A 27,558-nucleotide genomic window follows, 5' to 3' on the forward strand; every position below is an offset into this window, starting at 1 on the left:
TTTTTTTCCTTTTTCTTCCTCTTTTTCTAAGTAGGCTCCATGCCCAGTGAGGAGCCGAATGTGGAACTTGAACTCACGACCCTGAGATCAAAACCTGAGCCGAGATTGAGTTGGACGCTCAACCGACAGAGCCACCCAGGTGCCCCTAAGGCTCCTTCCTTCAAAGCAAGCACCATATCTCCATGTGGCAAGAGGCAGAAGCGGACATCCCATCCCATAGCCCCTGGGATTCCTGGGGGAAGTGGGCTGTTGTGGGTCAGAGACTGGGGGGCACTGGAGGGTACTGGGTAGCTGCAGCATGTAGCTGTGCCAGCCGCAAGGTCACATCCTGACGGAGAAGGATCTTACCTCTTATTGAGCACCATGTTCCCAAGCTTCAGGTCTCTGTGCACAATGTTTTTCTGGAAAAGCAACAGGCATGTGGCTTGGACCACGAAGAACGGAGGCAGGGTTGGGCCTGGCCTAAAAGATGTGGGCTCTCCAGGAGTTTGAGGGGGGCAGGAAAAAGACCTAGGATACCTTTCTTTAGGCTCATGCCTTGATTTGTCAGCCAAGGACAGATGAGCACCGTTCTAAGGCCACATCAACCCTGGGCAGGGATGGGGTAATACGTGAACCCAGGCAGTCTCTCTCCTGCTGGGAGCGGTTTCCCTGGCTTTCTCTGGACAGCAGCCAAGGGGAAAACCACTCCTCACCACCTCCAGTAAACATCCTGCTGAGAAAAACACTAACATCTGCCTGCACCTGCGGTCAGCGGGCGATCTCTCACAGCTCTGGGGACCGAGTAGCACAGGCAGGTGTGTGCCTGTAAGAGGCCCAGGTTCTCCTCACTGTACCTTGGGGTACCTGACACCCCATCTCTAGGGAAAGCTCAGAGACAGACTATGGCTGCCCCAGGGGATCTCACTGTCGTCTCCTCTGCCAGGACACTGGGCTCTGCTGGGCTGCTGGGCAGCGCCTCCCCAGGTACACGGGCTGAGGCCTGCAGCCATGTACCTCACTGGCCACACAGGTCCTCTAGCCACCTTCCCTCCGGACATTCCAGCTGCAGAGCACGCCTGGGGGCTGGGGGTCGGGGAGGGGGGACGACCCAGAGCCGCTTCCACAGAGCAGAAGCAAGAAAGGTGGCCTTCTGTGGCAGTGGGGCCAGGAGGCTTCTCAGCCACCCAGAACACAGGCCATGCCGGCCAGAGGAAGAGGCACCAGCGGTGGGGCGGGGGTGCGGGATTTGGGAGTGGTGGGGGTGCAGGGGCAGAGCCTCACCTGGTGCAGGGCTTCCACGACACGCACCACGTCGTAAAAGATGACCACGGTCTCCCGCTCGCTGAGCCTCTTCTCCTTGATGACGTAGTGCTGCAGGTTGATGAGGTCGGCGGTCTTGTCGCTGAAGTCGTGTGCACAGAGGCAATCCAGGACGAGGCAGATGCGCTTCCTCATCTTCTTCACCACCCGGCTGGATTCCGTGTCCTCGACGACTTCACAGGTGCGGTCCTGGGAGGCAAGGGGGCAGACCAGGGCTTGGCTATGGGCCCACAGGTCAAGGGCTGGGGCTCAGGGACTCTCCTCTGGAGCCAGAGACAGACACCAACGTGGGAGCCTGCACGAGCGGCACCCTGAGGCCTGGGTGGCCAGGACCGGGGCTGCCATTAAAGGCTCCATGCTCTGATCCCAGTGTAAGGGGTTCAGATCAGGGCTTAGCCTGTAGTGCCAAAGGGACCTCCAGGTCCAGGGTACAGACAGCGGACCTGGGGCCACAGGACATCCCCTCTCTGGGGCACTCCCAGAGGCTCCAGCTGTGACCAAAGTCAGAGACGGTGGAAGTGAGGTGTTCCATGTGTCTGACACAACTGATTTCACGCAGAAACCGGACTCCAGGGAGCCAAGGAATAGTGGGTAAGGTGGGGTTCAGGCCCCAGCTCCCACTCCCTCCGGCTGTGGGCCATGGGGCAGTTTACCTCACTTCTCTAAGTCTCTGGTCAAAGGGAGCTGGCACCCTCCCTCACAGGTTGCTCAGGGAATCCGGCAGCCCGCACCAGTGCTCAGGAGGTGGGTCTGTACTGGTGCGTGGTGGTAAGTGCCAGGCCCATTTTCCTTGCCAAAAAGATGGTTTCTTTCCTTTTCTCTTTTCTTTTCTTTTCAAGCATTCTCTACAGCCAGCGTGGGGCTTGAGCTTAGAACCCCGAAACCGAGAGCTACACGCTCTACTGATGAGCCAGCTTGGGGAAATGCTCCATGTCAGCCTCGCAGACCGAAGCTGGCCTCTGGGGACCCCTGGGGGGACTGAGTAGCTCTGTCCCTCCTTCCGAGCGTGACCACGCCTCTCGTTCCCTCTTCCCCAGGGGCCCGCCGTGGCTGGCACACAGGTGACTCTGGACATGCTTCTCACCACCAGGTGTTATCATCCCAGAGGACACAAAGCAGGGCCAAGCTCTGGCAGCTGTCAGAGATGAAGCCCTGAAGACTCACGATCCCCCTCAGTTTGGTTTCACGTGGAAGGGAAACAGGGACTTTCAGAGTTGCCTCTAACTGCACATGTAAGAATGAAGACTTTGGTAGGGTGCACGGGGCAGAGCGGCCCCTTCCCTTTATTTTATCCAAGAACTCAAGCAGACGAGGAAGTAACTGCGGTGAGTGTGTACAGGGACAGCTTGGGCTGCATACACGCCTGCTCACCCTCCTGACCGCCTCACGAGGCAAGTGTCCATTACCACCTCCATTTTACAGATGAGGAACCCGAGGTGTAGGGACTGGACGTAGGTTGCCCAAAGGTCAAACAACCAGATTCCAGGGCCGCAGGCCAAACCCTCCATGCCTCCCTGCCTCACATCACTTCTCGAGTACCAGGTCCATCTGGCCAGAGTGGCCCAGGCCAGCGCGTCCAGCCGAGGGCCCTGCAGCAGCTCTGCTGGGGGCCTGAGCAGGAGGCCTCCCAGGCATTCTGAAACTGGCCTTCTCATCTGGAGACACGATTTCGGTTTGTCCCTGAGGAGAGCTCTTTCCAGGGTACAAGCTACTCACGAGTACCTTCCCTAAGGGACCCGGAACATCTGAGCACAGGGGCTCAGGGATACTCGCTCAACTAAGCTGCGATGCCTGGGCAGGCGAAAGGAATGAGTACCACAACCAGCTGCGGGGTCCACAGGTGGCCCACAAGGCTCAGCCCTCCTCGTGCCCCGCTTCCACCCCCAGCCTAGAAAATTCCTGGCACAACACAATAGGAAAGAGCCCGCGTGTCTTTAAATGACTTCATGCTTTCCTCCCTTCTCAGAGAAGTGGCGCTCCAAAGAAAGGGGCATTCCCACTGGGCGCGAGCCTCACAGCAGGGGTACAGGCCAGAGCCTGACCTCCAGCCCACCCCACCCGGGAAGTTCTGGCGCTCCCAGCACGCAGGGGTCCCAGGCGGTCACGTGGGCAAGCTGCTCCATGTACAGATGTGGCCCCAGCAGGGGGCAGCTCCAGGAGCCAGCCAGGGGTGGGAGGAGGGAGGGGGGACAGGCAGCCCCTCTGTCACTCACCTGGAAGAGCCCGTGGTGGTGAACCACGCCGTCCTGCGTGTGGAGGAGGGAAAGCAGAGAGTACTCGGTGTGCAACAGCATCTTGCCTTGCCTTTCCTCTTGGCTTTCTATTCCTTGGTCCCCCCTCTCCTCAAGGGTAAGGATCTTTAGGAAGGCACACACACAAAAAGACCAAAAACCCAAAAACAAACCTTACTTTACAAAGCAGAGTGACCGGAGCAGGTGGTGCAGAGGGCTCACAGTTGGGCCCGCGGCACCTGCACGCGCGCTCCCACAGGCACACACGATGTGCGAGGGCTTTCTCAGTGGGATGGCAGCATGAGTCCTGCTCTGAGTGCGCTCCTGCCATCAGGCCTGCTCCGAGTGAGACGGCATGAGCCGGACCGTGTCCCGGGAAGAAACGGTGCTACTCTTGTTCATAAGTGGTATGGGTGTGAAGGTGGGGAAGAGTGGGAGAGCCGGCTGGCAGGGCAGCCCCTGGGGCCCCAGCTTCCCCTGCCCCGGGCGCCTCACTTACCTTCAGCTGATAGAAGTCATCTGTGCCGTCTTTCCTCGCCAAACACTGCACAATGCTTGGCACTGGGGAGTTGCCCAGACGGGGACCTACGGCACAAAGAGCCTTGGGCTTACTCTTCCGAAGCCCTGTCTCTTGTGGCACCATGTGGCCTTTCTGCAGTTCATGGCTACTGAGCAACTGCCACCCCCCCCAACCCCCACCGCCACCAGTCTCCTGGTGGAGAGTTCTCAGGCACCCCCAACAATGGAGCGCGTGCGCATGTGCCTGAGGTACACCTGGCTTTTACAGGTCCGGCTTGCAAAAGGAGGGGTTCTCAACTGTGGGGGTGTGCAGGAACCTCCGAAGAGTGGGTGTTAAAAGCAGAGACCCCAGCGGCCACCTAGAGCCTCTGAATCAGCATCTCCAGGCTGAGGAACTACCACTTTGAGAGTTTCCCAGGTCGTCTGGGGTGGCTGCCTGGCCCCTGTTGGAGCCCAGGTTTGGGGGCAATTCTGTACTGCAGACACTGCTCGCCGTCCTTTGCCAGCATCCTGACTGATGCCTTTTTTTTTTTTTTTTTTTTAAAGATTGTATTTGTTTATTTGATAGACAGAGATCACAAGTAGGCAGAGAGGCAGGCAGAGAGAGGAGGAAGCAGGCTCCCTGCTGAGCAGAGAGCCTGATGTGGGGCTCGATCCCAGGCCCCTGGGATCATGACCTGAGCCGAAGGCAGAGGCTTTAACCCACTGAGCCACCCAGGTGCCCCCCATTTTTTTTTTTAAGATTTTATTTATTTGATAGAGAGGGACACAGAGAGGGAGGGAACACAAGCGGGGGAATGGGAGAGGAGAAGCAGGCTTCCCACTGATTAGAGAGCCCGATGTGGGGCTTGATCTGAGGACCCTGGGATCATGACCTGAGCTGAAGGCAGACACTTAAGGACTGAGCCACCTAGGCGACCCACAGTGTCACTGCTCTAATATACAGTCGAAACTTCTCCCCGGGAGAGAACCCAAATATCACTTCCTCCTATGGAACCTTCCCGTCCCACTCTTGCATCGTCTTGTTTACTTACTTCAAGGCACTTACTGCCCTGCTTGTAATCTTGTGCATTGTTTACTCTGTTTCTTTTTCCAACTAGAATGTTAAGCTCTGTGAGGGCAGGAACCTGCCTGCCCTGTTCACTGCTGCACCCCAGCATCCAGCCCAGGCCCAGCCCACGGCAGGCTCCGGAAACTAGTGCCCAGTGACTGGGGCTGGAACTGTCCTGCGCCCACAGCCCGAGACACCACCCCAAAGCAAAACCCACACCCAGTCTCCAGTGTCCTCAAGAGCCCACTTCACCCCTGTAACCCCGAGCACTGCAACTCCAATTTGTTGGGCCTCCAACATCACGTAGAAAGGCCCTGGTGCTCTTCTGGACCACTGGGCACACCCAATTCTGCAGGACTCTGTACAGATTTTACCAGAAACTTGGAGGGCTATACCAGACACCTTGTGGAATGAACCGTGCCCTCCAAGAATGGTCGAGGAAGTGCCTTGGATGATGGGCCTCGGGTTCTGATGCAGCTTGTGTGGCTCCTGTGTGCAGCATGGGGTAGGGGGGTATATGGGGTGCTCTGGGGGAAGAGACAGTCTAGCTCTCAGCTGGAGCTGATGGAAGACCGGTGAGGCTACAACAAAAATGACAACCTGGGTACAGCTTGACCTGAGGCTCTATCCGATCTTCCACTGCACAAAGGGGCTGCGCTTAGAGCCGCAAGGCTAGGGCCCCGGACGTGCACTGTGGTGGGTGTGGCACTCCGCCCTGCACAGCCCAGGGTGGGATTGCGCCTGTGCCTGCCCCCTCTCCCGCACCCCTGCCCCCGCACCCACACCCCTGGCCCAACCCATGGTCAGAGGCTTACCCAGGATGAATGGTCCAGCTCTCTTTGCATTATTTCCGGAAATGCCACCGCCAAGAGCCTTCGCCCTGGCTGACGTTTCCCCAGCTCCTCTGTCCGATGCTCTCCGCTTCATTCTCAGCTCTAGACAAGACAGAGAAGAGCCCTTCTCACTGAGCAAGTCAGCGAGTCTCCTCACGCGAACCCAGCCTGCGAGTCTGAGTTGAGGATGCGTCACACAGCTGCTGCTGCTGTTCCCGCTGCTGCTGCTGCCACCTCCTCCCCCTCCTGGAGGAGCATCGAAGGTTCCCGGTGACAAAGAACCACAGCTCCTTCCCTTGGCATTGATGAGGGGCTCAAGGTGGATATCATTCCAGGCAGCAAAAACTGGCTATGGAGGCGGGCAGCTAGCCTGCCTCAAGGGGGCTGGTCAAATGCAGAGAGGAGGGCACTGGCTTTGTGCAGATGCCAACTGGGGTCCCCAAGAGACCACCCCAGAGACAAAGAGGAGAGATGGCCCAGAAGCAGCTGTTCCCAAAGTGAGGCCTTCCCCCAAATACCTGCAGCCAAGTGGCCTGAGGTGCTGAATCCTGGGTCCCCCCCTACACCCCTTCTGGTCTGACCTCTGGGGCATGGTGGGGAGGGGGTCTGGGGGACTCTCATGTCCACCACGTGTGAGGATGGTTGCCCTGGGGATCTCCTCTCTCAAACTCCCCTGACTCTCAGGTCCTCTCTGATGAAAAACACCCAAAGCTGGGGCGCCTGGGTGGCTCAGTGGGTTAAAGTCTGTGCCTTTGGCTCAGGTCATGATCTCAGGGTCCTGGGATCGAGCCCCACATTGGGCTCTCTGCTCAGCAGGGAGCCTGCTTCCTCCTCTCTCTCTGTCTGCCTCTCTGCCTACTTGTGATCTCTGTCAAATAAATAAAATCTTAAAAAAAAAAAAAACCACCCAAAGTTGTCAATGGCAGGGATCTACTTTCTCTTCTTTGTCCTATTTTCAATTTTTTTTTTTAATTACTTTTAAGGAAAACATGTATTGTGCATTTAAGGGCCAAGTGAAAGGATGCTGGTGGAGGTCATGATCTGCCTGGAAACCTCTGTCTCCTCCAGGGTTAAGATGAAAGATGGACCCAGGAACCAGACTCTAGAGTATGACCTCTGGATGTGGATTAAGTAAGACAAGAGAGTTAGTTGCTCCTTTCAGCTGCTGACAGTTAGCAGTTCAGGGAGGCACTGTCCTGGACATGGGGCGAGGAGAGAGGGTAGAGAGGGCAGGGGCCACAGGGATGCCCAGGAGGGCCAGTTGCCCAGCCCTGAGGAGGGGCCCTTGGCCCTCAGGCAGCTCAGGGAAAACTTCCCTGCGGAGGTGATACTGGATGAGCCCGGCAAACGGCAAGGTCATTCTAGGCAGAGGGACCCGAGTAAAGAAACCCACATGGGTAAGAAATGGCACAGAAGCAACAAGCTCCGAGGACTTTGTGTTGCCACAGTACAGAGCATGAAGCAAGGGGTGAGAGGTGACCCAGAGGGAGGGACAAGGGCCAAGTTAGGAGTGCAGCCTTTATCCTTCCGTGAAAGGCTTGGGGACACTGCGCCCTAAACTTCCATAATTTTTTCTTCATACAGGATTTGCATTCCCTGCAGAAACATTAGAAAACACAGATATGCAAAAATAAGAACACAAGGTACCCATAACCTCAGCGTCCAGATGTAGTCACTGCTGACACTCGAGTGGACTTCCCTGTCTGCTCACGTGAGCACGCTTCTAGTTTCATTATTACCAACATTTGGACCACATTGTGGTACCACTTTGTAAGCTTCCTTTTCTCCCACCTAAAATACATGATGAAGGTGAATCTTACAGTAGGTGAAATATATCTCAGGAAAGCTATAAAAAAAAAAGAAATCAGTAACATCCCTACATGACAGTATCCTGCGGCATCACTTGAAATATCTACACAGTCTCTCTGGTAAGAACAGGGGCGCCTGGTTGGCTCAGTCAGTTAAGCGTCTGCCTTCAGCTCAGGTCATGATCCTGGGGTCCTGGGAGTCTGCTTTTCCCTCTGCTTGCTGCTCCCCCTGCTTGTGCCTGCACATGCACTCTCACTCTCGCGCGCTCTCTCTCTCTGACAAATAAACAAACAAACAAATAAATAAAATCTTAAAAAAAAAAAAGTTTAAATGCTTATGTAGGCTGTTATTCCTGGAAGGCCGCCCCCTTTCTATTCTGAGACAGGTGCATAGTTGCTAGTTAGCTTAAGTCTTCATGTGCTGCCTTTCCTGCCCTTATTCTAGACCCCAGGAGACGGGACTCCGGCAAGGAAGTGGAAAGCAGGGGAGGGGGCCTGGCATACCTCTAGTCCAATCTACCAGGCCTGCCTCTTATCAAGCCCCAATTTGTTTGCAGAGCTGTGTCACTGAGGCACAGACCCACGATTTCACACTGAGAGTAAGCAGGATCATGTAACTCAGTAGGCCTTGACAGGCCCCAGATGGAGCAGAAGCCACAGTCAGGCTCGGCCATGTCTTCTGCCAAAGAGGCTTATGGCGGAAACAGATTCAAAGTCATTCACACAAAAGCAGGGAAGAATGAAACTGCTTCTAATAAAGTCTTAAAAAGCTGGGCAATAATGTGTCTGGAGCAGCGTTTCCACTTTTTGCCTAACTTCTATACATCCTTCTCAATTTAAGTATCACTTCCTCAGAGGGGCGCCTGGGTGGCTCGGTCATTAGGCTTCTGCCTTCAGCTCAGGTCATGATCCCAGTGTCCTGGGATCAAACCTCGCATGGGTTCCCTGCTCAGTGGGAAGCCTGCTTCTCCCTCTCCCTCTGCTTGTGTTCTCTCTCTCCCTGTGCCTCTCTCTGTCAAATAAATAAATAAATAAAAATACCACCTCCTCAGAGAAGCCTTCCCTGGTATCTCCTCCATCACTGGGTCCCAGTTACTCTATCATGGAATTTCCATTCATAGCACTTTCCATATCTTGTGATTATGCATGTATTTTTGTGTGTGTGTTTTTTTTTAAGATTTTATTTATTTGTCAGAGAGAGAGAGAGAGCGAGAGCACGCACGTGCAGGAGAGCGAGCACAAGCAGGGAGAACAAGAGACAGAAGCAGGATCCCTACTGGGCAAGGCGCCTGATGTAGGGCTCAATCCCAGGACCCTGGGATCATGACCTGAGCCAAAGGCAGATGCTTAACCACTGCCAGGCATCCTTATGTGTGTGTTTATACGTTTACTGTCTTTCCCCACCACTAGACTAAAAATTCCACAAGGAAAAAAAAAACTACGTGTGTGTATGAAACCACTGCACCCCCAACTCCTGGTCCCGCAGATTCTCTGGGAATGGCTGGACGCCTCCCCCCCAGTTGGTGGTGATGGTTGTCACGGGGTCAGCAGCCCTGTGCGGGAGCTGCTCCCGCCCCAGCGTAAGCTGGCCTTGCTTCCATGCTAGCCTCAGTCACCATCTTCCCTGCAGCACGAAGCCCCCCTCTCTGGCTGGTTCCCTGGAGAGCACCACGGAGGCGCCACCGTATCTGCATCTGCGTAGACGCTGCCGGGACGCCTCCGCGCAGGCACGGTCTAGACAACAGTTTGTCGGGAGCAGCTGCCGCACAGACAATGAGGGGGCTCAGCCTGACCCCACCCACCCCACTCAAGATTCAGCTCAAGCACATGGCTTGGGAACTGCTCCAAAATGCAGGCTGACAGAAGGATGGGAGCAGACGGGCAGGGAGAGGGAAAAGATGCTGGCAGGGGAAGCGGGAGCAAGGCTGTTTCCCTTCCTGAACATCCATTCCTGCCACCCAGGGCTGGCGGAGCAAAGGAAGCGGTGTGAAGAGGAGGCCCAGAAAATAGGAAGCTGCCTCAGGCTCGCTAGAGGGGTCAGCAAAGACAAACCTCCGAGTTCGGACCCTCCTGTCTCCCACCCCCTGCGGAGGCACAGGGAGGATGTGCCCCCCCCAATCATCCTGATGGGTCCCCTTCCAGAGACACACCTGCAAATGGCCACTGATGGTCCCATGGGAGATGCTGCTTTAAGGGATCCCAGCTTCACAGTGAGATCTCTGAGGTAGAAGGTGTGGCTGCCTTGGTCTAAAAGGACTTGGGGCCAGGTCCCTCCAGAGACACTGGTCTTTAGGCTGGAGTGAAGGGCCCGGGCCCAGTCTGGCTAAGGGATAGCCATTTGCCTGGGTGTTTCCTGGGCCTGCTGCTGTCCTGGCTTAGAAGTCTCTAGAGCTTTAAATCTGTCAACTTTAAAAGTGCTACCCTCCTAAGTTAGCACCAGTTCCCTCAGCACCTGCCCTCAGGTTCCCTGTCCTCAGGGAAGCAAAGTGAGGCAACAGTGGGGGGTAGGGAGGAAGCCGGGAGACAGGCACTGAAAGAGAATCAACCTGGCTTCCCCCATCTGCCTGTGCGCCTCAATCCTAAAAGATGGGAGCTCACTTGCTTGGCCCCGCCTGGGGAGTGAGTCAAGGGCCTCAGTGCTGGAAGGCCGAAGCTCTATGACAGCCACCATGCTATGTCCAGAGGAGGAGGATGCCTGCTCTATCCTGTCAATTTGGGGTTAAGGTCACTGTACTCCAAAGGGGCTGGGTGATAGGAGCCCAACTCTCCCACAAGGCAATGAAGGCTGGGCCATTAGCGATACATAAGGTTTTAAGTCCCTGAGGCAAAATCCAGGGGTGCAGTGTGACAGTGTCCAGGACAGCCAGGCAGGGTAGGGCCAGGCTGGACCCTCTATGGCAGGATGTGGTTCAACGGGGTGGACATCCCATCAACCACAAAAGGAGGTGGGTTGCAAAGAGATGGTGCCGAGGGCCCCCCAGCTCAGCCTTTCTTCACTTCTACCTACTACAAAGCCACTGAAGCCCGGCCAGACCAAGAGGGGACCATCACTCACACCCAGAAGTATCCCCCCCCACAATGAAGGTTCACAGACGCCCCAGGCAGCGACATGCACACGTGCACAGAGACGGAGCGAGCCCCCCGTCCCCCACAAGTATGAGGGCAGCGATGGAGCCCGCCCACTGCATGGAAAGTTCTGCACTCAACACTGCCTGGGCTTCCTGCTGCAACCTCTGGGTTCCTGGAGAGATGGGTGACCCTGCACACCAAACCAGTGAAGGCAGAGGGCAAGGTCAGTCTCTGCAAGGAGCGGGCAGCAGACCCTGGCCCAGTGCGTCATTTGCCATGGGTCTGGATGTATGATGACAATGGCGGCTGGTAGCCATAACATGTCAGGAGCCTCCCATGCCTGCCAGGAGCCAAAGGGCTGTGTCTACACTGCAGGGTCAGGCTGAGAGGACGGTGTCAAGATCCAAGCAGTCCCTGCCAGCAGCCCCACTCCCATGTCTTCTGGCTCTGCCAGAACAAACCAAACCAAACAAACAAAAAATCCTTGAGCTGTGCAGACCTCTCTCTTCTGGACTTCACCTCTGGCACTGTATACTGCAGGCAGGGACCCTGCAGCTCTGTTTGGCTCACACAGTGCATAAAAGGGGGCACAGAGCTCCCACCCATCCCTGGCCTCAATCCCATTGGCCGCACACGCGTTAGTCTTGGTGTCTAGACTCACACCCCACCCCAGGAGGGAGGGAGCAGAGAGGACACAGTAACATGGTTAGAGCAATGGGTCTCGGGCTTCTTCACAGCACAACACGGACAGAACCATGTCTATGACACTTTGGGGTAAAAGAACACAGGACCCCCGCCGTCTTGTGCCTGGCCCAGTCACCCGCAGGCTGAAGGGATCCCATCTCCATCCACATAACCCACAGCGGCTGGGAACCTCTGAGTCAGAGCTAGCGTTCTGGGGTGAGTCAATCCTGGTTCAAACCCCAGCTAGTTACTTAGTCAGCATCTACAAAACACAGAGCACAACACCTACCTTAGGAGGTTGAGCTAAGGATTCAGTAAGACAACCCATGCAAAAGGTTCAGCAGAGGGGCACCTGGGCAGCTCAGTGGGTTAAGCCTCTGCTTTTGGCTCAGGTCATGATCTCAGGGTCCTGGGATGGAGCCCAGCATCGGGCTCTCTGCTTAGCGGGGAGCCTGCTTCCCCCCCTCTCTCTGCCTACTTGTGATCTCTGTCAAATAAATAAATAAAATCTTAAAAAAAAAAAAAAAGAGGTCCAGCATAGTGTCTGCCTCTATACTGCAGCATTCAGTAGCATGCGCTGTCATTAGCTTAAACACCTAGCTCTGTATTTCTCATGCCCAGAAGAGAAAGGGGTTGTTAATAGGCACTGACTAGGGGGAGGGGATGGGTAGAGGCAGAAGAAAGAGGGTATCCGGAGGCAAGGCTTAAGAGACCCTGAACCTGCCACTGGGCTGCTGGCCGGGGGAAGTGGCGGTAGGGGCACTAGACGAGCTCCTGAGGAGGGGAGAGGTGCCGGGCAGCAGTTGGAGTGCAGAGGCCCACAGCAGCTTGTGCTCTTGCTCTGGGCAGTCATCAACCCAGGGCACAGTAAGGGACTGTCCAGGGGTCTGGAATTAAGACCTAGTGCCTCTAGTCCAGGATGTGCATTTGTCAAAATGACTGAACTAGATAATTAAAGGATCTGTGAAACTGTGTGTATATATACCTCAATTTTTTAAACAAAGCAAGCTGTGACTCTTAACCGAGGGATCAAAGTTAGTATCACTAATAACAGAACTGACATCGTATTACTCCTGATACAACGTCAACTTTCGGTTGTTATTTTGCCCCAAATGTATAGCCTTAATGTGATCATGAGATGAACCCAAACTGAGGGACATTCAACGAAAACAGGCCAATAGGCTTCAAAAACACAATGACCGGGGCACCTGGGTGGCTCAGTGGGTTGAGCCTCTGCCTTCAGCTCAGGTCATGATCCCGGGGTCCTGGAACAGAGAGCCCCTTGTTGAGAGCTCCTTGTCGGGCTCCCTGCTCAGAGAGGGGGGGGTCTGCTTATCCCTCTACCCCTCCCCCCGCTCGTGCTCATTGACACACACACTCTCTCTCTCTCTCAAATAAATAAAATAAATAAAATCCTCTTTTTTTCCTTTTTTTTTTTTTTTGGTGGGCAGCAAAGCAAGGTTTATTAGGTATAGCAAAGTGATAGTACAAAGCTTCCAGGGAGGGAGGGGACCCGAGGGAGTTGCCCTCTAATAAATAAAATCTTAAAACTAAATAAATAAATAAAACAAAACACTGACTGTGGAGCCAGTCTAGCTTAACGGAGCCTAAAGACACAAGACAAGTAAATGCAGTGAGTGATCCTGGGGGGTGGGGGGCAGGCATAAAGGATATGGCTGGGCAACTGACAAAATCGGAATACGGACTGTGTGGATGTTAAGTTTCCTGAATTTGAAAAGTGCACTGTGGTTACATGGGAGAACGTCCTTCTTGGGTGAGAGTCGCTGAAGAGTTTGGGGTGAAGGTCACGAGGCCTGCAACTGACTCTGAGGTCAGAGACAGGAGAAAGAGCGAGCTGCTGAAGCTGCTGAAGCTCCCAAAGCCCTGCAGGAATGTGCTGTCCAGATTCACAGATTCAAAGGGACTCCTTGTGCGGGCACAGTCCACAGTGGCAGGACAGGGGATCTCATCCTTGTTGGGCAGAGGCGGGCTGGCAGGAGCCAGAGCTGCAGAGCTGTGTCTCAAATGCCCCCCACCTTCAGCCCCTGCAAACATGGTGCTAAAAGGGAAGAAAGAGGCCTTTGCGCCATCTCCAGGTCTGCCACCTGGTGGCATCTTTCTGTAGCACATCTTCAAAGGGTTCCTCCCTGCCTCAGGTGCAAGGCAAGCGGGATGCTGCTCTAGGTGGCCCATCAGGAAGGATGCAGGAAAGACTCCATAGAAGACCCGCCTCAGCTACCTTTGTAACGGGGGCCTTGAGTAACAGATTCAAGCACCTTGCACTTTCTCCTCTGCTCTGGGACCTGGGCCTGCAGTGTTTCTATCCATCTCCGCCGAGGGGGTCCTCTGATATCCTTCTGGTCTTCAGGAGGAAACCCCAACTCCTCGGTGAGCCTGGCCAGAGCCTGGCCAGAGGCTACCTGTCCAGCCTCACTGCCTTAGGAGGCCCCCTAAATCCAGCCACACCTAATGACTCACAATTCCCTGAGTGTGCTGTGTACACCCTTGCCCTGCCCTCCTCTCCCGGGTTGGCTCATCCTTCTCCCTCGGTCCTCACTGCAGCAAGTCCTTTCCTCCTCCAGCTGCCAGAGCATCTGAGCATACCTCTGCCTCTGTTCCCTCCCACTGTCCTGTAACCACTGATTTATCTGACTCCCCCCACCACTGAGGGAGCAACTCCCATTCATTGCTGCTTCCCTGCACAGTGTCCAGGGCCTGGCACACTGCTGAATGAGAAAACGGAGTGTAGATCTGTTTGTTATGCACCCAGAATGCATAAGAAGCCACAATGGGGCAGGGGACAGAGACCACCCAGCTGGAGGCTCGGGCCAGAGTGGGGCCCAGCAGTACGGACGGCTGGTCCACCAGCTCATGGCAGGAGATAGAATCTGGGATCAGATAGCAGCTATACGGAACTGGGCTGCAAGGCTGCTGGGAACCATTTGTCCAGGCAAAGTCCTATGTCAGAAATGCTTGGATGCCTGGGGCAGGGAGGGTGCCAGGCTGGCTGCTGGCCGGGTGGTGTGCTTAGCCAGTGTCTGTTGCCACAGAGCGGCCCCCACTGAGGAGTGAATTCATTCATAGCATGCCTGAGGCTTGGGCCCAACCTCTCACTGGCAAAGGGACACACTAGCCCCCTTTCGGCTGAAGCCAGCAAAAAGATCTGCTCTCCCGCAGCGAGATGTGGGCACACGTGAATGACGGCGTGGGCTGCCCCTAACACCAGTGATCGGTCCTCTGGGTCACTCTAGGCTCGTAGTGCGAAAGTCCTTCTACGGATCAGAAAGATTCCTAGCACTCTTGCTACCCCTAGAGAAGAGAACCTGGGCTCAAGTCTGCATTTTATCTGACTACACCTGGAAAGAAACACCAAGGCTTGAGGTGAGCAGTGTGAAATCTGAGCAGATGACCCGACTAAGACATGTGGCTCTGCTTGGTAGACAGACCCCTCCACACTCGAGGTCTAATTCCCTCGAAACTTCCCCAGGCTCCTTCCTGGATGGTGAATTTTGGACTCAGAGCCCACGTGGGAGGCCCATAGCCTCAATGAACTCTCCCAACAACTAACTTTTGCACACAGCTCTGTAGTTTACAAAGCACCTTCCAATACATGACTGTAACTGACTCATGCTCCCGCCCCGTACCACTACCACCAAACCCAGCATTGTCTAGAAAAAGAAATGGAGACTCAGAGATCCCGAGACCTGCCTAAAGTTACCAGACTGCTTGCTCAAAGAGGAGAGATGTGGACACAGGTTTTCCAGCTCTGAATCCCATATTCTTTCTTCCTCCACTGGTCCTTTCCCACCTGATGATGGCTGCGGGCCTAGGAGTGGCAAGCACAGAGAGGACAGTGCCCTCAGGGCTTCCTTATTAGCAATTGTTCTCCTGGAATTGGGGAGCTGCCAGCCAGAAAGCTGCAGGCAAGCAGGGAGAGAGGGGCTGAGCTTGTCCCTGGAGAAGGAGGTGTTTTGGGCCCCCAAGCAGGTCTCTCTGGAGAGAGGGGCCAAGCTGAGGGTTACTGAGATATCCTTCTACCAGCCAACAAGTATGTGTCCCCCACCCCTCCACGACCCAACCACTCTGGGAGCCACCCCTACCGCATCCCAAAACTCACATGTAGATGTTTACCAATGCTCCCAACTTCCAACCTGCTCTCCAACCACAAAGTCAACTCAGGGAAACAAGAGGAATTCTTTGTGTTTCAAATTGTAGACCAGTGACCCAAATGCTAGTTGGGAGAGCAAGATGGATTTTGAGGTCCGGTAGATCCAGATTCAAATTCCAGCTTCTGTCACTCACTTGCTTTGTTTTCCTGAACTAATCACCTACCCCTCTGTGAGAGGGGAGCCTAGAGACCCTGGCCAGTTTACCAGGCCCACAGGAGGCTGCCTGAGGCCTGATCTCTTCCCCTCCTGCTAGGTGGAGGGAAGGGGGGGGGGCTCTGTTTGTCAGCTTTTCCTTTGAGTTTTAATGACAGCCACCCCCGAAGTAGGCACGAACCCTCTCCCTGGGAGCCTGAAGGCTATAAGGAACCTCTCCGGAACCCACTGGAAGCCATTTGCTTCTGAGCTCAGGATGGAGCTGGGGGGATGGGAGGCAGATTAGTAATCCCTTGGCTTCAGCCAGGACTCCCTGATGACAAAGATTCATGCATGTGCTGTCATCTTCACTGTTCCAAAACAGTGTGATGATTTTGCTCATTTTTAAAATGCAGGCTATGTATAGCTCCAATTTGTCAAGAATCCGTAACATCACATCATTCCCTAAACGTCGTGCTTTAATGCCTCGGGGGTACCCAGTGAACTGGCTGCTTCTAAGGCAAGCCCAGCTCCCTCTCAGCTCCCTCTCGTGGCCCAGGGTGAACCCACCCCCCTGCTCTCCAGCATGTGGGAGAGTACCTGCAGCGGCCAGAGAGGAAGTGACTCAGCCCAGTGGGAAGTGGGAGGGGCGGCCAGAGCGAGGGCCCTGTGCCCAGCCTGCTCCCCCTCAGCACATCCGCACCAGACCCATCCTCTGTGGCCACCTTTCCCCGGCAGGACTCCAGTGTGGCCAGCACAGGCAAGGGCCCAAAGACCCCCTGCTCACAGCAGGCCTAGTGTCCACAGTTCGGCTCCCATGTCCTTTAGGAGGCCAGAGTCACATACAAGGAGATTACGTAATCAGAGATGTCCCTCTTGGTCCCACTGCCTCAAGGAAGTCCCCACTGGGCTCCTCTGTGGCCTCCATGGGGGCCGGGGGCAGAGAGTCTGGAGGCAAAAGGCTCCTGGGCAGAAGGATATGTTCCCGAGTGACTCTGGGAGAAAGGGCTCCGAGTCTGTGTACACAGAGGTGGACCCGTGGGCCCCTTGGGCCCCTCGGGGAAAAAGACATAAGGAGAGGAGACCAGTCCCTGCAGACGGGGCAGAGGGCCTCACCGGCACCACTCTGAGAACAGCTGTGCCAGTCCTGCCACCAGCTCGTCCCTCCCAAGGGCCTCCGGAAGCAGCTGATGTGACAACAAATAATCCGTCACTGTGTGTGGGTGTCAGAGGAGGAAGGGACAGACTTAGTAGCTCTTTCTGGGGCTGTGCTGCTCTGGTATCTCCCATCCAGAGGAGCCAGGCCTGGGAGACGTTCCTGGGGGCCCCCTGGCTCTGTGGGGGGGGCCTTCTGCCTTGGGCAGTGAGGCCAGACCAGGTCACTGACAGCCCTCCCCTCTCCTGCCAGCCTGCCCTGCTACTAAGGGGACCCATTCGCAGCTCAAGCCATCAGTGACTGCCTTGTGCGGTGACTCAGCCAGGGAACCAGGCCTGCCACAGAGTCCCACGTGGAGTTTGGGTTCTTGCCGCCCACAATGGCCCAGATCACGCAAGGAGAAAAGAGCAAGTGACTGAAGAAAGGCTGGCTGAGTCTGCGAGCCACCTTCGTGTCCGCGGTGCAAGCTGAATCCGCTTCTCAGCCCACCCCTGGCTCACCTAGAGGAGAGGGATGGCGCCTTCCCTGCACAGACAGGGCTCCCTAGGACTGTGTGGGAGAGGTACCAGACAAATGTTCCGGTTCCTTCCTTCCACCCCAGATTTCCAGAGCAACAGACGGGGAAAGCCTGGGCCAGGCCCAGGTACAAGTGACTTTCAGTCTTTATACTGTTGTTGTTGTTGCTGCTTTTGGTGGGGGGGTGGTGTGTGGGGCAGGAGAGGGCAGAATGTTAAGCAGGCTCCATGCCCAGCACAGAGCCAGCTCAAGGCTCCATCTCATGACCCTGAAATCACACCCTGAGCCAAACTCAAGAGCTGGATGTTCAACTGACTGAGCCACCTGGGTGCCCCTCTCTTTATACTGTTTTTAACAGCAAAAATCACTATGCCATCATCCTGTAAGAGAGGCAATTTGGACTGGGGTCAGCAAACTGCCTTAACTGCCTCCATCAAAAATTAAATCCATGGGGCGCCTGGGTGGCTCAGTGGGTTAAGCCGCTGCCTTCGGCTCAGGTCATGATCTCAGGGTCCTGGGATCGAGCCCCACATCAGGTTCTCTGCTCAGCAGGGAGCCTGCTTCCTCCTCTCTCTCTGCCTGCCTCTCTGCCTACTTGTGATCTGTCTATCGAATAAATAAAAAATTAAAAAAAAAAAAAAAAAAAAAGAACTTAAAAAAAAAAAATTAAATCCAATTAAATTTCACAACTTTCACAATGAATAATACAGTTCATGAATGCTGCTGGCTGTGGCAGCTCAGAGGGGCAGGATGGAGGGGCCATCGGAGTGCCCCTCAGTGAGCCATTCAGACGGCGGGTCTCCGTGAGATTCTCACCTGTTCTGAGCCACCGAGAGGCTAGCCAGGGCCAGTGCTGAGGTCCACGAGCTACCACTGACACTCCATGGTTCTCACAATGTGTTCTCACTCACTGTGTTCTCGCAATGGTGAGAACATGCTCATTGCCTGTTTGTCTCTTGGGAGGGGGAGCTCCTATGAGCAAGGCCCACGCCTTGGCCACCTCAGAATCCCCTGCCCAGGCTTGGGAGGTACGCAGAAAGTATGTATTGAAACCACAGCCAACAAAGTAAACAACAACAACAACAACAAAAAAGCACACCTCAGGCCCAGCCTTTCAGTTCTAGGGATTTATCCTACACATATACCCATGCAAGTTCACAAAGATAAATGTGCCCAATGAAGGTTCCTGTAGAACCATGTGTAGCTGCAAAAAAAACCACAAAAGATGAAACCACAAAAACCAAAATACGCATGCACACGGATATCCAGACAGGAAGCACTCTACATGTCCACCAAGAAAGGAATGGTTCACTACATTCCATTCCAGTCCATGGAACCTATATGCAGCCTATAAGACTAGGTCCACACCTGCAGATAAAGATATCTATGGTATATTTAAAAAAAAAACCCAGACAACAAACCGGTACTATTTGTATATGATATGATCCCATCTGCGTAAAGAAAAAAAGATTATACACACACTTGAATATGCACAGGAAATTTCTAGAAGAAACACGAAGTGGGTACCTCCAAGCAGGACGAGGGGCCCAAGGAGGGGAGAGAGAGTTTTATTTTATATTCTTCCATACTGCTTAACGATGTTACCATACACTATTATAACAATACATTTTTTTAATCTAAAAATTTTTTAACCCATTAGAATTGTTAAGAGGAGTAACGGGCTCAAGGCAGGCCGGACCTCAGGGAAGGCACACTTGAGGGAGGACAGCATGGGCCACGGGGGGAAGCGGGAGTGTCCAGAATGCACCGGCCTGGGCGCCACTGCGAGGCCGCATCAGGAGGCTCGGGTGGAAGGGACAAAAGCACTCCTGGTACACTGAAGCTCCCTCAGGCAGCTTGCACACATGCACATAAGGAACTTCCTGCTTGCCAGCTAGTATCCATCCAGGCTGGGAGGACCACCAAAATGTTCAGACTGGAGACCTGGGAGCTGCCTCAGGACACCTCTTTTGGACCACTCCCAGACCCGCTAGCAAAGAGCTGACCCGGACCTCACCAGAGCTGGCCCTGCATCCTGGCTGCAGGCCAGGCACTAGGCTGAACCTGTGACAGACAGTAGCAGCTCGCGCGTAATCCTCATTACTACCTTAGGAGCAAGGAGCAAAGTGTCCATTTTACAGAGGAGGAGATGAGGCTGAAGACAGGCAGTGACTCGCTCCAGGTCACTCAACTGGTGAGTGGCAGAACTGGGTTTTGAAGCCAGGTCTGATCTGAGCCTAGGCCTTTAACTTCTAGGTGATACGGCTGCAAGTCTCCTTACCTACTCCCCACAGGCCAGGAAAGGGAGGGACCTACCTGCAGGAAGGAGCAGTTCCAATCTTCTGGCAAAGAAGGGACTGCTTCAGCTTTGTCAAAGACCCTTCCTACAACTCCCTGATTCCAAGATTCCGTGTGGGCTGGACTCCCTAGGGCCAGAGCTGGCCCAGGCTGAATGGCCTGGCGTGGGACCTAGAGTCACCCAAGTGTAGGCCGGAAGTCTGGCTCTGCTCCTACCAGCTGTGAAACAGTAGACCAGTTACTTAGCCCTTCTGGGCCTGCGGTTCTCCTCTATAAAACAGAGGCACCCCTCCTTCCTTAGATTCTGAGAAATATGTACTATGTACTGAGGAGTACTTAGCAAAGTGGTGGTAATCTCCCTTTTCTGGCTAGTTTCCTTCCTCTTCCTTCAGAAGGGACCGCGCTGGGAGAGCAGTCCGAAGAGAATGCATCCTGGAGAACTCCCGCCAAATGCAGCACCTCCAGGAACCCACCCCGACTGCAGAAAGGAGCAGGATCGTTGTTCTCTAGAGCTGGCAGAAGCCAGAAACGGGGTTCCAAAAGCTCCACGGAATTTGGGGCTAGCCAGTCCTAAGGTCTCCCAAGGAAGCAAGCTTCTCTCTAGAAGTACCTGTTGTCCCCTCATCAAACCTCAGACTAGCTCTGGCCCAAACCTAAAGACAAACGACAGGCACACCAGCCCTCTTCTCGCCAATTCCCACTACAGTGTCTGTGCCCCTTTGTCTTCCTCCCGGATGCTTGGGTCACAGACTTTTTAAAGTTAAACATTTTCTGTCTCTTTTGCCAAGTAGGTGACAGTCTGTAAACATATTCAGAGGGGACAGCTTTGTTATGAATAACAAGAGCCCTTCTCAGTTTTCTCTGGGGCTTTCCAACAACTAGAGTTTCTTTTAAATCGTCAGGCCTGTGTATTACTGCGCTGTGTAAGCTCTGGGGAGCCTGAATTCACTCCCCATGTAGACCGCCATGAATCAGAAGAGGATGACCACCATGTGGCTGTAGTCTCTTCAGGGGGAGGAGTCCTCAGTGCCCCCGCAGGAAGGGGCACCTCAACTCCAAAGAATACCTTTGCTTGTTGGACCCAAATCAGGCTGCTCCAGTTTATGAAAAGGGAGCTTAGAAATTCTTTAAAAAAAAAAAAAATAATAAAAGGTACTGTTTGAAGCAGCAACCTCTCTTCTAGAGTCCTGCAGATTCCGGCAGATCCCTAAGATGTGCAAAATCATCTGATGGTCACTACAGCTCTGTCTGGAGAGCAAATGACAGAGAGAATCACCTAAGGTCATCAGCACAGAGCCTGCTGAATAAGTTAGACACACTCATCATGAAAACTGACCCAAGCACCCATGAGCCAGAATAGAAGCACTGCTAAGGCAGTAAGTAACCTGGAGCAGGCACGACCATCCCAGATCTTGATGACAGAGCCTGAGAGGATGTGCAACATGGCTGTGGGCCCTGGGTCACCTGCAAGTCCCCAGTCTCATCTGAGCAGGTGGAGGAGGAAGACGTGCTCTGATTTCAGGCCATTTTCTCTTCCACCTTCTTGACCCCACAAACCCAAGGACAAATCCTTGAAAATCTCCCCAGTACCAAAGGGCTTGTCTATCTCCTGCGCGCACCCTCTCCAATCACAATAAGATTCTGGTCTAGCTCTGCACTCCTGTTGAGCTCAGGGGAACAAGTGCATGGGCAACTCCTTCTCACCTCTCTGGTGGCTCTGAGTCCCAGTGGCCTCTGGCAGACCTCTCCTTCTAGAGAAGAGGGACAGAAATCTGCTAATCCAGCCTAGGAAGTAAATCCAATTGCAAATTCTCTTTCCGGATAAGATCTCCAGGGAGTACTGGGAAAGCCATCTCTCCCCTGAGGGTGCTGTCCAGGACCCCATCAGCTCAAGCAGCATGGAGAAGAGCTACTCTGTGAGGCCATCCAAAGGCTGGAGAAATCACAGGAGTTTTGCACACTCAGCCAGCTGAGTTTCTGAAACGCTGTACAAGGTCACCTCCCTGGGCAAATCTGGGCAGAGGAAAGGTGAAGGGAGGGAAGCTGCCTTTCCCCCAGGCGCTGACTCAGGAACAACCAGAAGGATGCCTGGACTAAAGCTGGAAAGGGTGCCACAGACTGTAACTGATCCTCGCTGGTGAGATGCTCTCAGGTCTTACTGAATGGAGCTGGTGGGTTTCACCAGCCACTGTCTTGTCAAGCCTCCCTATCTCTGTGCTATCATTCACTCTGTCACCCAAACCAGGAACCTTCTAGGGGGATGCCCTGTCACTGCTGCTTCTCCCTCAACTATCACTTCCAAACATTTCCAGAGTCTGACCAACTTCTCCCCAAAGAGCACCCGCCCTCTCCAACCCAACCACCTCGGCCTGATGCAGGCCCTCACGAGCCCTTGCTCTAAGCCTTGGAGCAGACTCCTAGAGGACTCCAGACTCGCTCTCTCCCCAGTCCACTCTCCCCCTGCAGCTAGACGGCTCTGGCTGGGGAAGATGTAGGTCTAACGGTGCTTCCCCACTTAAAACAAAGCATCCCACTGCAAGAGAATAAGAAGTTCAAGCATCTTGGACTGGCGCTGACCTCTCCCAACACATTGCAGAGCCCTGTGCCAGAGCCTCTGTGGTTTCTAAAGTCGCACCCACACCAGCACGCATCCCAGCCCGTGCCACGCTGCTCCCTTGCCCGGGGTGCCCTGTGAGCCCTCGGAAAACTCTCCTCACCCTTTGGGAGCCAGTTAAGTTCTAAGGGCTCTCCAATGTTCTCCCCAATCTCCTCCTTCTCCCCCAGTGGAACTGCTCCTTCCTCTTGGTTCCCACCACACGCCGCACAGACTGCTGTTAGACTTGCCAAACCATGCAAATGTTAATTGGTTAGGAGCCTGCCTCATCCCTGCTGGACCGCAAGTTCCTCCAGGCCAGGGACTGCCTCTCTATCCGCCTTTCACCACATACGGGGGCTCACGCGTGTGCAACTGGGGCTCTGCATTTTGAGCCCCTCCACACATCAGTGTGTGTGATGCTTCTTATGGAAACTAACTCAGATACCAGACCAGGGTCACTAAGAGGGACACACACAGAAGAAACTCTAGATACCTTTTTTCTCGTGAATACTTTAAAACATGGTATTTTTTTTTTCCCTCAGCACTCCTTCTATTCTAAAAAAATTGGATCTTTCAAAGAGCTGAGCTGAATCATCTGCAGGGCTCCCATACAGACTGGGTAAACTCCCCACAGATTTTCTTTTCAGAAGAATACAATAAAATCCTGTGATCTTGTGATCCCTCAGGACACTTCTGACAGTGCCATGAGGCGCAGTTCAACTCTTTCTTGGAAGTTCTTTCCTCCGGTCTGTAATAACACTTACCAAGTGTTTCTCACTCCATGTGTGCTAAATGCTCAACCCACAACATCTTAATCCTCACAACAGCCCTCCTAGGGAGGGGCCTTGCTGTCCCCACTTTAAGGATGACAAAGCTGGGCATGGAGAGAAAAAGTTACCTCTAGTGACCAGCAGGGCTGGGACTGGAACTGGAACTGAGATCTGTCTTACTGCAGAGCCAAAGAGGCTCTTTTTTTTTTTTAAAGATTTTATTTATTTAGGGGCACCTGGGTGGCTCAGTGGGTTGAAGCTCTGCCTTCGGCTCAGGTCATGATCTCAGGGTCCTGGGATCGAGCCCCGCATCGGGCTCTCTGCTCAGCGGGGAGCCTGCTTCCCCTTCTCTCTCTCTTCCTACTTGTGATCTCTGTCTGTCAAATAAATAAATAGAATCTTTGAAAAAAAAAAAGATTTTATTTATTTATTTGACAGAGAAAATTTACTTATTTGACACAGCGAAAGAGGGAACACAAGCAGCAGGAGAGGAAGAGGGAGAAGCAGGCTTCCCGCTCAGCAGAGAGCCTGATGCGGAACTCAATCCCAGGACCCCAGGATCATGACCTGAGCTGAAAGCAGATGCTTCACGACCAAGCCACTCAGGTGCCCCCTAAACAGGCTCTCAGTGACAACACTGTGCTGCCTTCCCAGGGCTAATGTAAAAGACACAGGGGAGCAAGGGCAGCACCCCCTACGACAGGCCTTCTGAGAGGGCAGCCTTACCTCCCCAGCTGCTCAAGTGACCTGCAACCCCAGGAAGAGAGGGGCATATGCACCAGGCACTTCTTTGCTGGGCGAAGCTCAGACCAAGGCAGGGAGCTTGACACCTGCCACCCTGTGCCCACAGTGCTTTCTCGGCAGAGAAGCTCCATCCGGGCACCAACTCTCCCTAGTCAGGGGCCTGTAGTGGCCTCTTGAGAGGAATCTAGTCCTTTAGGCTCTCCCCTCCTCTGCTGGGAGGGGACTGCCTGACTCCAGGCAGATTATTCTAAAACACAGATCCAATCATGTCACTCCTCCTCTTGAAGACCTTTTCACTGCCCTTGGCATAAAGTCCTAACCTGTTAACGTGGCATTTCCTTGTCAACCTACACTGCCTTACCTTGCACCATGCTGACTTTCACACCACCACATGGCACAATCTGAGGTTTCTGGAATAAACTATGCATATACTCAGGGACGCCTGGCTAGCTCCATCAATGGAATGTGTGACCTTTGATCTAGGGGTTCTCAGTTCCAGCCCCATACTGGGTGTAGAGATTACTTAAATGAATAAATTAATTAAAACGTTCAATTTAGGGGTGCCTAGGTGGGTCCATTGTTAAGTGTCTGTCTTCGGCTAAGGTCATGGTCCCAGGGTTGGGCTCCCTGCTGGGCCGGAAGCCTGCTTCTCCCTCTCCAGCTCCCTCTGTTTGTGTTCCCTCTCTTGCTGTCTCTCTGTCAAAAAATAAAATCTTAAAAAAAAAAAAAAAAAGACAAAACACCTTTCAATTTAAAACACAAACTATGTATGTACTTATCTCTAGGGAGAACACCTTATCCTTTCATGCTCACTGGCTAAGCCTTCCCATCCTTCTAGACACAGCCCCACTGTCATCACTTCAGCCAAGGCTTCCCAGGACCCACTCCCCCACCCAGGCTGGGCTCCCACAGCCCTCTCTGCCTGCTGCTACTAGCCTTTTTACACCTCATTTCAACTATTTGTTTACAGGTTAGCCTTCCTTAACCAGACCACCAGCTTCTTGAAATAAGTTATCAAGTATCATGTAACAGACATGGTTCTGTGTGTTTTACATGAGTTAACTTTCTTTTTTTTTTTTTTAAGATTTTATTTTTAAGTGATCTCTACACCCAATGTAGGGCTCAAACTTACAACTCTTGAGATCAAGAGTCACAAGCTCAGGGCACCTGGATGGCTCAGTCGACTAAGCATCTGCTTTTGGCTCAGGCCATGACCTCAGGGTTCTGCGATCAAGCCCCCCCAATGGGGCTCCTGGATCAATGGGGAGTCTGCTTCTCCATCTTCCTCTCCCTGGACTGGGGTGCACGCCGGTTCTCTCTCTCTCTCAAATAAATAAATACAGTCTTAAACAAACAAACAAAAATAGAGTTGAAAGCTCCACTGACTGAGCCGGCCAGGTACCCCTACATGTGTTAACTTTTTTAATCTTTACAACAACTCTATGTTTTCACCCCTGTTTTAAAGATGAGGACAATGAGGCACAGAGAGGTTATACCACTCGCCTACTGTCACACAGCTAGAAAGCTGCAGAGCCAGAATCTGAACTCAGGGAGTCTGACTCCAAAGCCCACTCTTCACCATTATACCAGAGGGTCCTTGCTTCTCCAGGCAAAGACACTGTTGTCATGTGGGGAATGAATGAATAAATGAGGCCTACTTGGCAAACCACTGTCACAGCAGGCCCACAAGGAGTCCTGAAGCAGTTCACAAGCACTGTTTACAAACAAGGATTCTCTGGCCATACAACTGCATATTCTGCTCTTCCTTATCTTATGCAAAGCTAAACCAAGAGGAAAATGTGCCCAGCCCAGGGTGACTACCTTCTTCCCCACTGCTCTCAAAACCAACCAAAGCCAACCGGTTTCTCCCGTGACTTAAAACAGAGCAAAGTCTATCCTGCCACCAAAGGCAGCTGTCATCTCTTCCTTCCGCCAACAAACGGGCATCAAACCTAGGGAGCGGGGGTTGGCAGAGAACGCAGCGTCGGAAATCCCAAAGCCCTTACCCACAGCCCGGAAGGTGTGGCCCAGTGGTGTGGGAATGGGCGGGCCTGACCTGGCACTGCAGGTGACACTGACCACAGCGGCGTGCTATCTCCCAGCAAAAGGCCGGCCAAACGCAGCCCTGGCAACCAGGTAGCTCTGACCCGCACCTGAACGCCTCCTGCGATGCCCAAATTTCCTCAACTGCGACGTGAGAACTCCTGGAGGAAGCCCTGGCTGGCCCGCCCTGGGGACTCCTAACTTTCAAGTCCCTCTCGGGATCGGGGGGGAAAGCATGGAGAGGCAGAGGGTGCCTCTTGGGGCTAGCTCAGTTCAAACGCCGGTGCCCTCACTACTGGCCGAATGACTCCGAGAAAGGCTGGCAGTGCCCACCTCCCGGAGCTCCGGCCGAACCGAGGCTCCCCGCTGCCGGCCGGTACCCCGCTCACAGCAGCCCCCGCCCCCGCCGCTCGGGAAGGGCAGACCCCAGCAGAGGAGGGGGCGTTCGCTGTTGCCATTTCTGTAGCACCCGGACGGCCTCGGGGTGTCACCCGGGTCCCACCACCACGGCCGCTGAGGCCCGCCCCGCCAACCCGCACCGCCCCCGCCTGGCTCCCCGCTCCGGGACCCCCGCCCTCACCTTCCCCCGGTGCTCAGCGCTGCTCGCCCATAGTCCGTAGCCCGGAGCCGGGACTGCTCGGCGCTCCGTCCCGGGGGGCCGGGGCCGGGCCGGGAGCGTGGGAGCCGCTCACCGCCGCCTCCCAGCGCAGCCACCCGAGCCGCCACCGCCGCCGCCGCCTCCCTCCATGGCTGCGGCGCCGCCACCTGACAACGGAAGTGACGCACCGCCCCCTCCTCTCGGGCCAGAGCCGCAGACCCACCCCTCTCCCCGAACCCCGCCCCTCTCCTGTGTCTGCAGCCCCGCGGCCCCGGGATTGGGGCGCCATCTTGAGGATGGGCGGAAGCCTTCAGGCGGGAGGCTGAAATCCGATTGAGGATTGGCTCAGGATGGGGTCTGGGCCGAAACCTGTAACAGGATTGGAGGCTGCCTCACTATAGGGGCGGTACTTACCGCTTATCTACGTCTGCGGTGAGGCTGGGACGCGCACACCGCCCGCGTCCCGACTCGGCAGGACCTCGCGTGCCCTACACTCGCCCTGCCGGGTTGGGAGAAGTCTCCCGCAGTTGGAAGATCGGCCAGTTGCAGTGTATTTGTCAGAAAAATGGCTCTTCCTTGATCCCCATTTCTCGGTTTCTGTAGCTCTGTGCGCGGAGCGGATGCAGTTGGACTCAATGAAATCACAGGAATTCCTGTCTCAGCCCTCACAGTTTATTTCATTCAGCGCCCCTCGCCTTTGAAACCCCGCTCCAACCTGAAGATCCCTGGAGCCTTGACCAGGGACGTTTACAGTGAAGAGGTCCTGTTAACAATTCCAACCATCTAACCTCTCAGTCCCTCCTGCTGCAGTTTCGGTCCCTTTCTCCTCCTCCTCCAGCAACCACGCCCTCCATGAATCAGCTTCTTGCACCAGCAGATGAGCCCTTTAAAGGGATTGCATCAGGCGGGTGACTCACGGAGGCCCTCTGAGAGCCTGGCTTCCCTCCTCTGGCATCCAGAAGCAGCTAGAAGGGCTCAGTAGCAGTGGCACCAACGACCGTGGCCCCAATCCTTTGTCTCGGAGGTGTGAGGCAGTGTG

At 54.3% G+C, this 27,558-nt stretch overlaps 1 protein-coding gene across 4 annotated transcripts in view; it reads right to left on the reverse strand.

Annotated features, from left to right (window-relative positions):
* STK40 (serine/threonine kinase 40) overlaps window positions 1-27,284 on the reverse strand; it is a 40,743-nt gene extending 13,459 nt beyond the window's left edge. Inside the window, exons 1-6 of one of the 4 annotated variants that reach the window (XM_059136174.1) lie at window positions 26,934-27,284; window positions 5,919-6,038; window positions 4,033-4,118; window positions 3,516-3,659; window positions 1,264-1,491; window positions 349-401 (exon numbers count right to left, since the gene is read on the reverse strand). In XM_059136174.1, the coding sequence (XP_058992157.1) occupies window positions 349-401; window positions 1,264-1,491; window positions 3,516-3,659; window positions 4,033-4,118; window positions 5,919-6,030 (623 nt within the window). In that variant the 5' untranslated portion in view covers window positions 6,031-6,038; window positions 26,934-27,284. Of the gene's footprint in view, window positions 1-348; window positions 402-1,263; window positions 1,492-3,515; window positions 3,660-4,032; window positions 4,119-5,918; window positions 6,039-26,501; window positions 26,697-26,933 lie in introns of those variants that run through there. The other 3 variants (XM_059136173.1, XM_059136175.1, XM_059136176.1) reach the window with 3 other exon arrangements.
* Between the last annotated feature and the right edge of the window lie 274 nt (window positions 27,285-27,558).

The sequence above is a fragment of the Mustela lutreola genome, chromosome 10 (assembly GCF_030435805.1).
Source record: "Mustela lutreola isolate mMusLut2 chromosome 10, mMusLut2.pri, whole genome shotgun sequence".
Lineage (NCBI taxonomy): Eukaryota > Metazoa > Chordata > Mammalia > Carnivora > Mustelidae > Mustela > Mustela lutreola.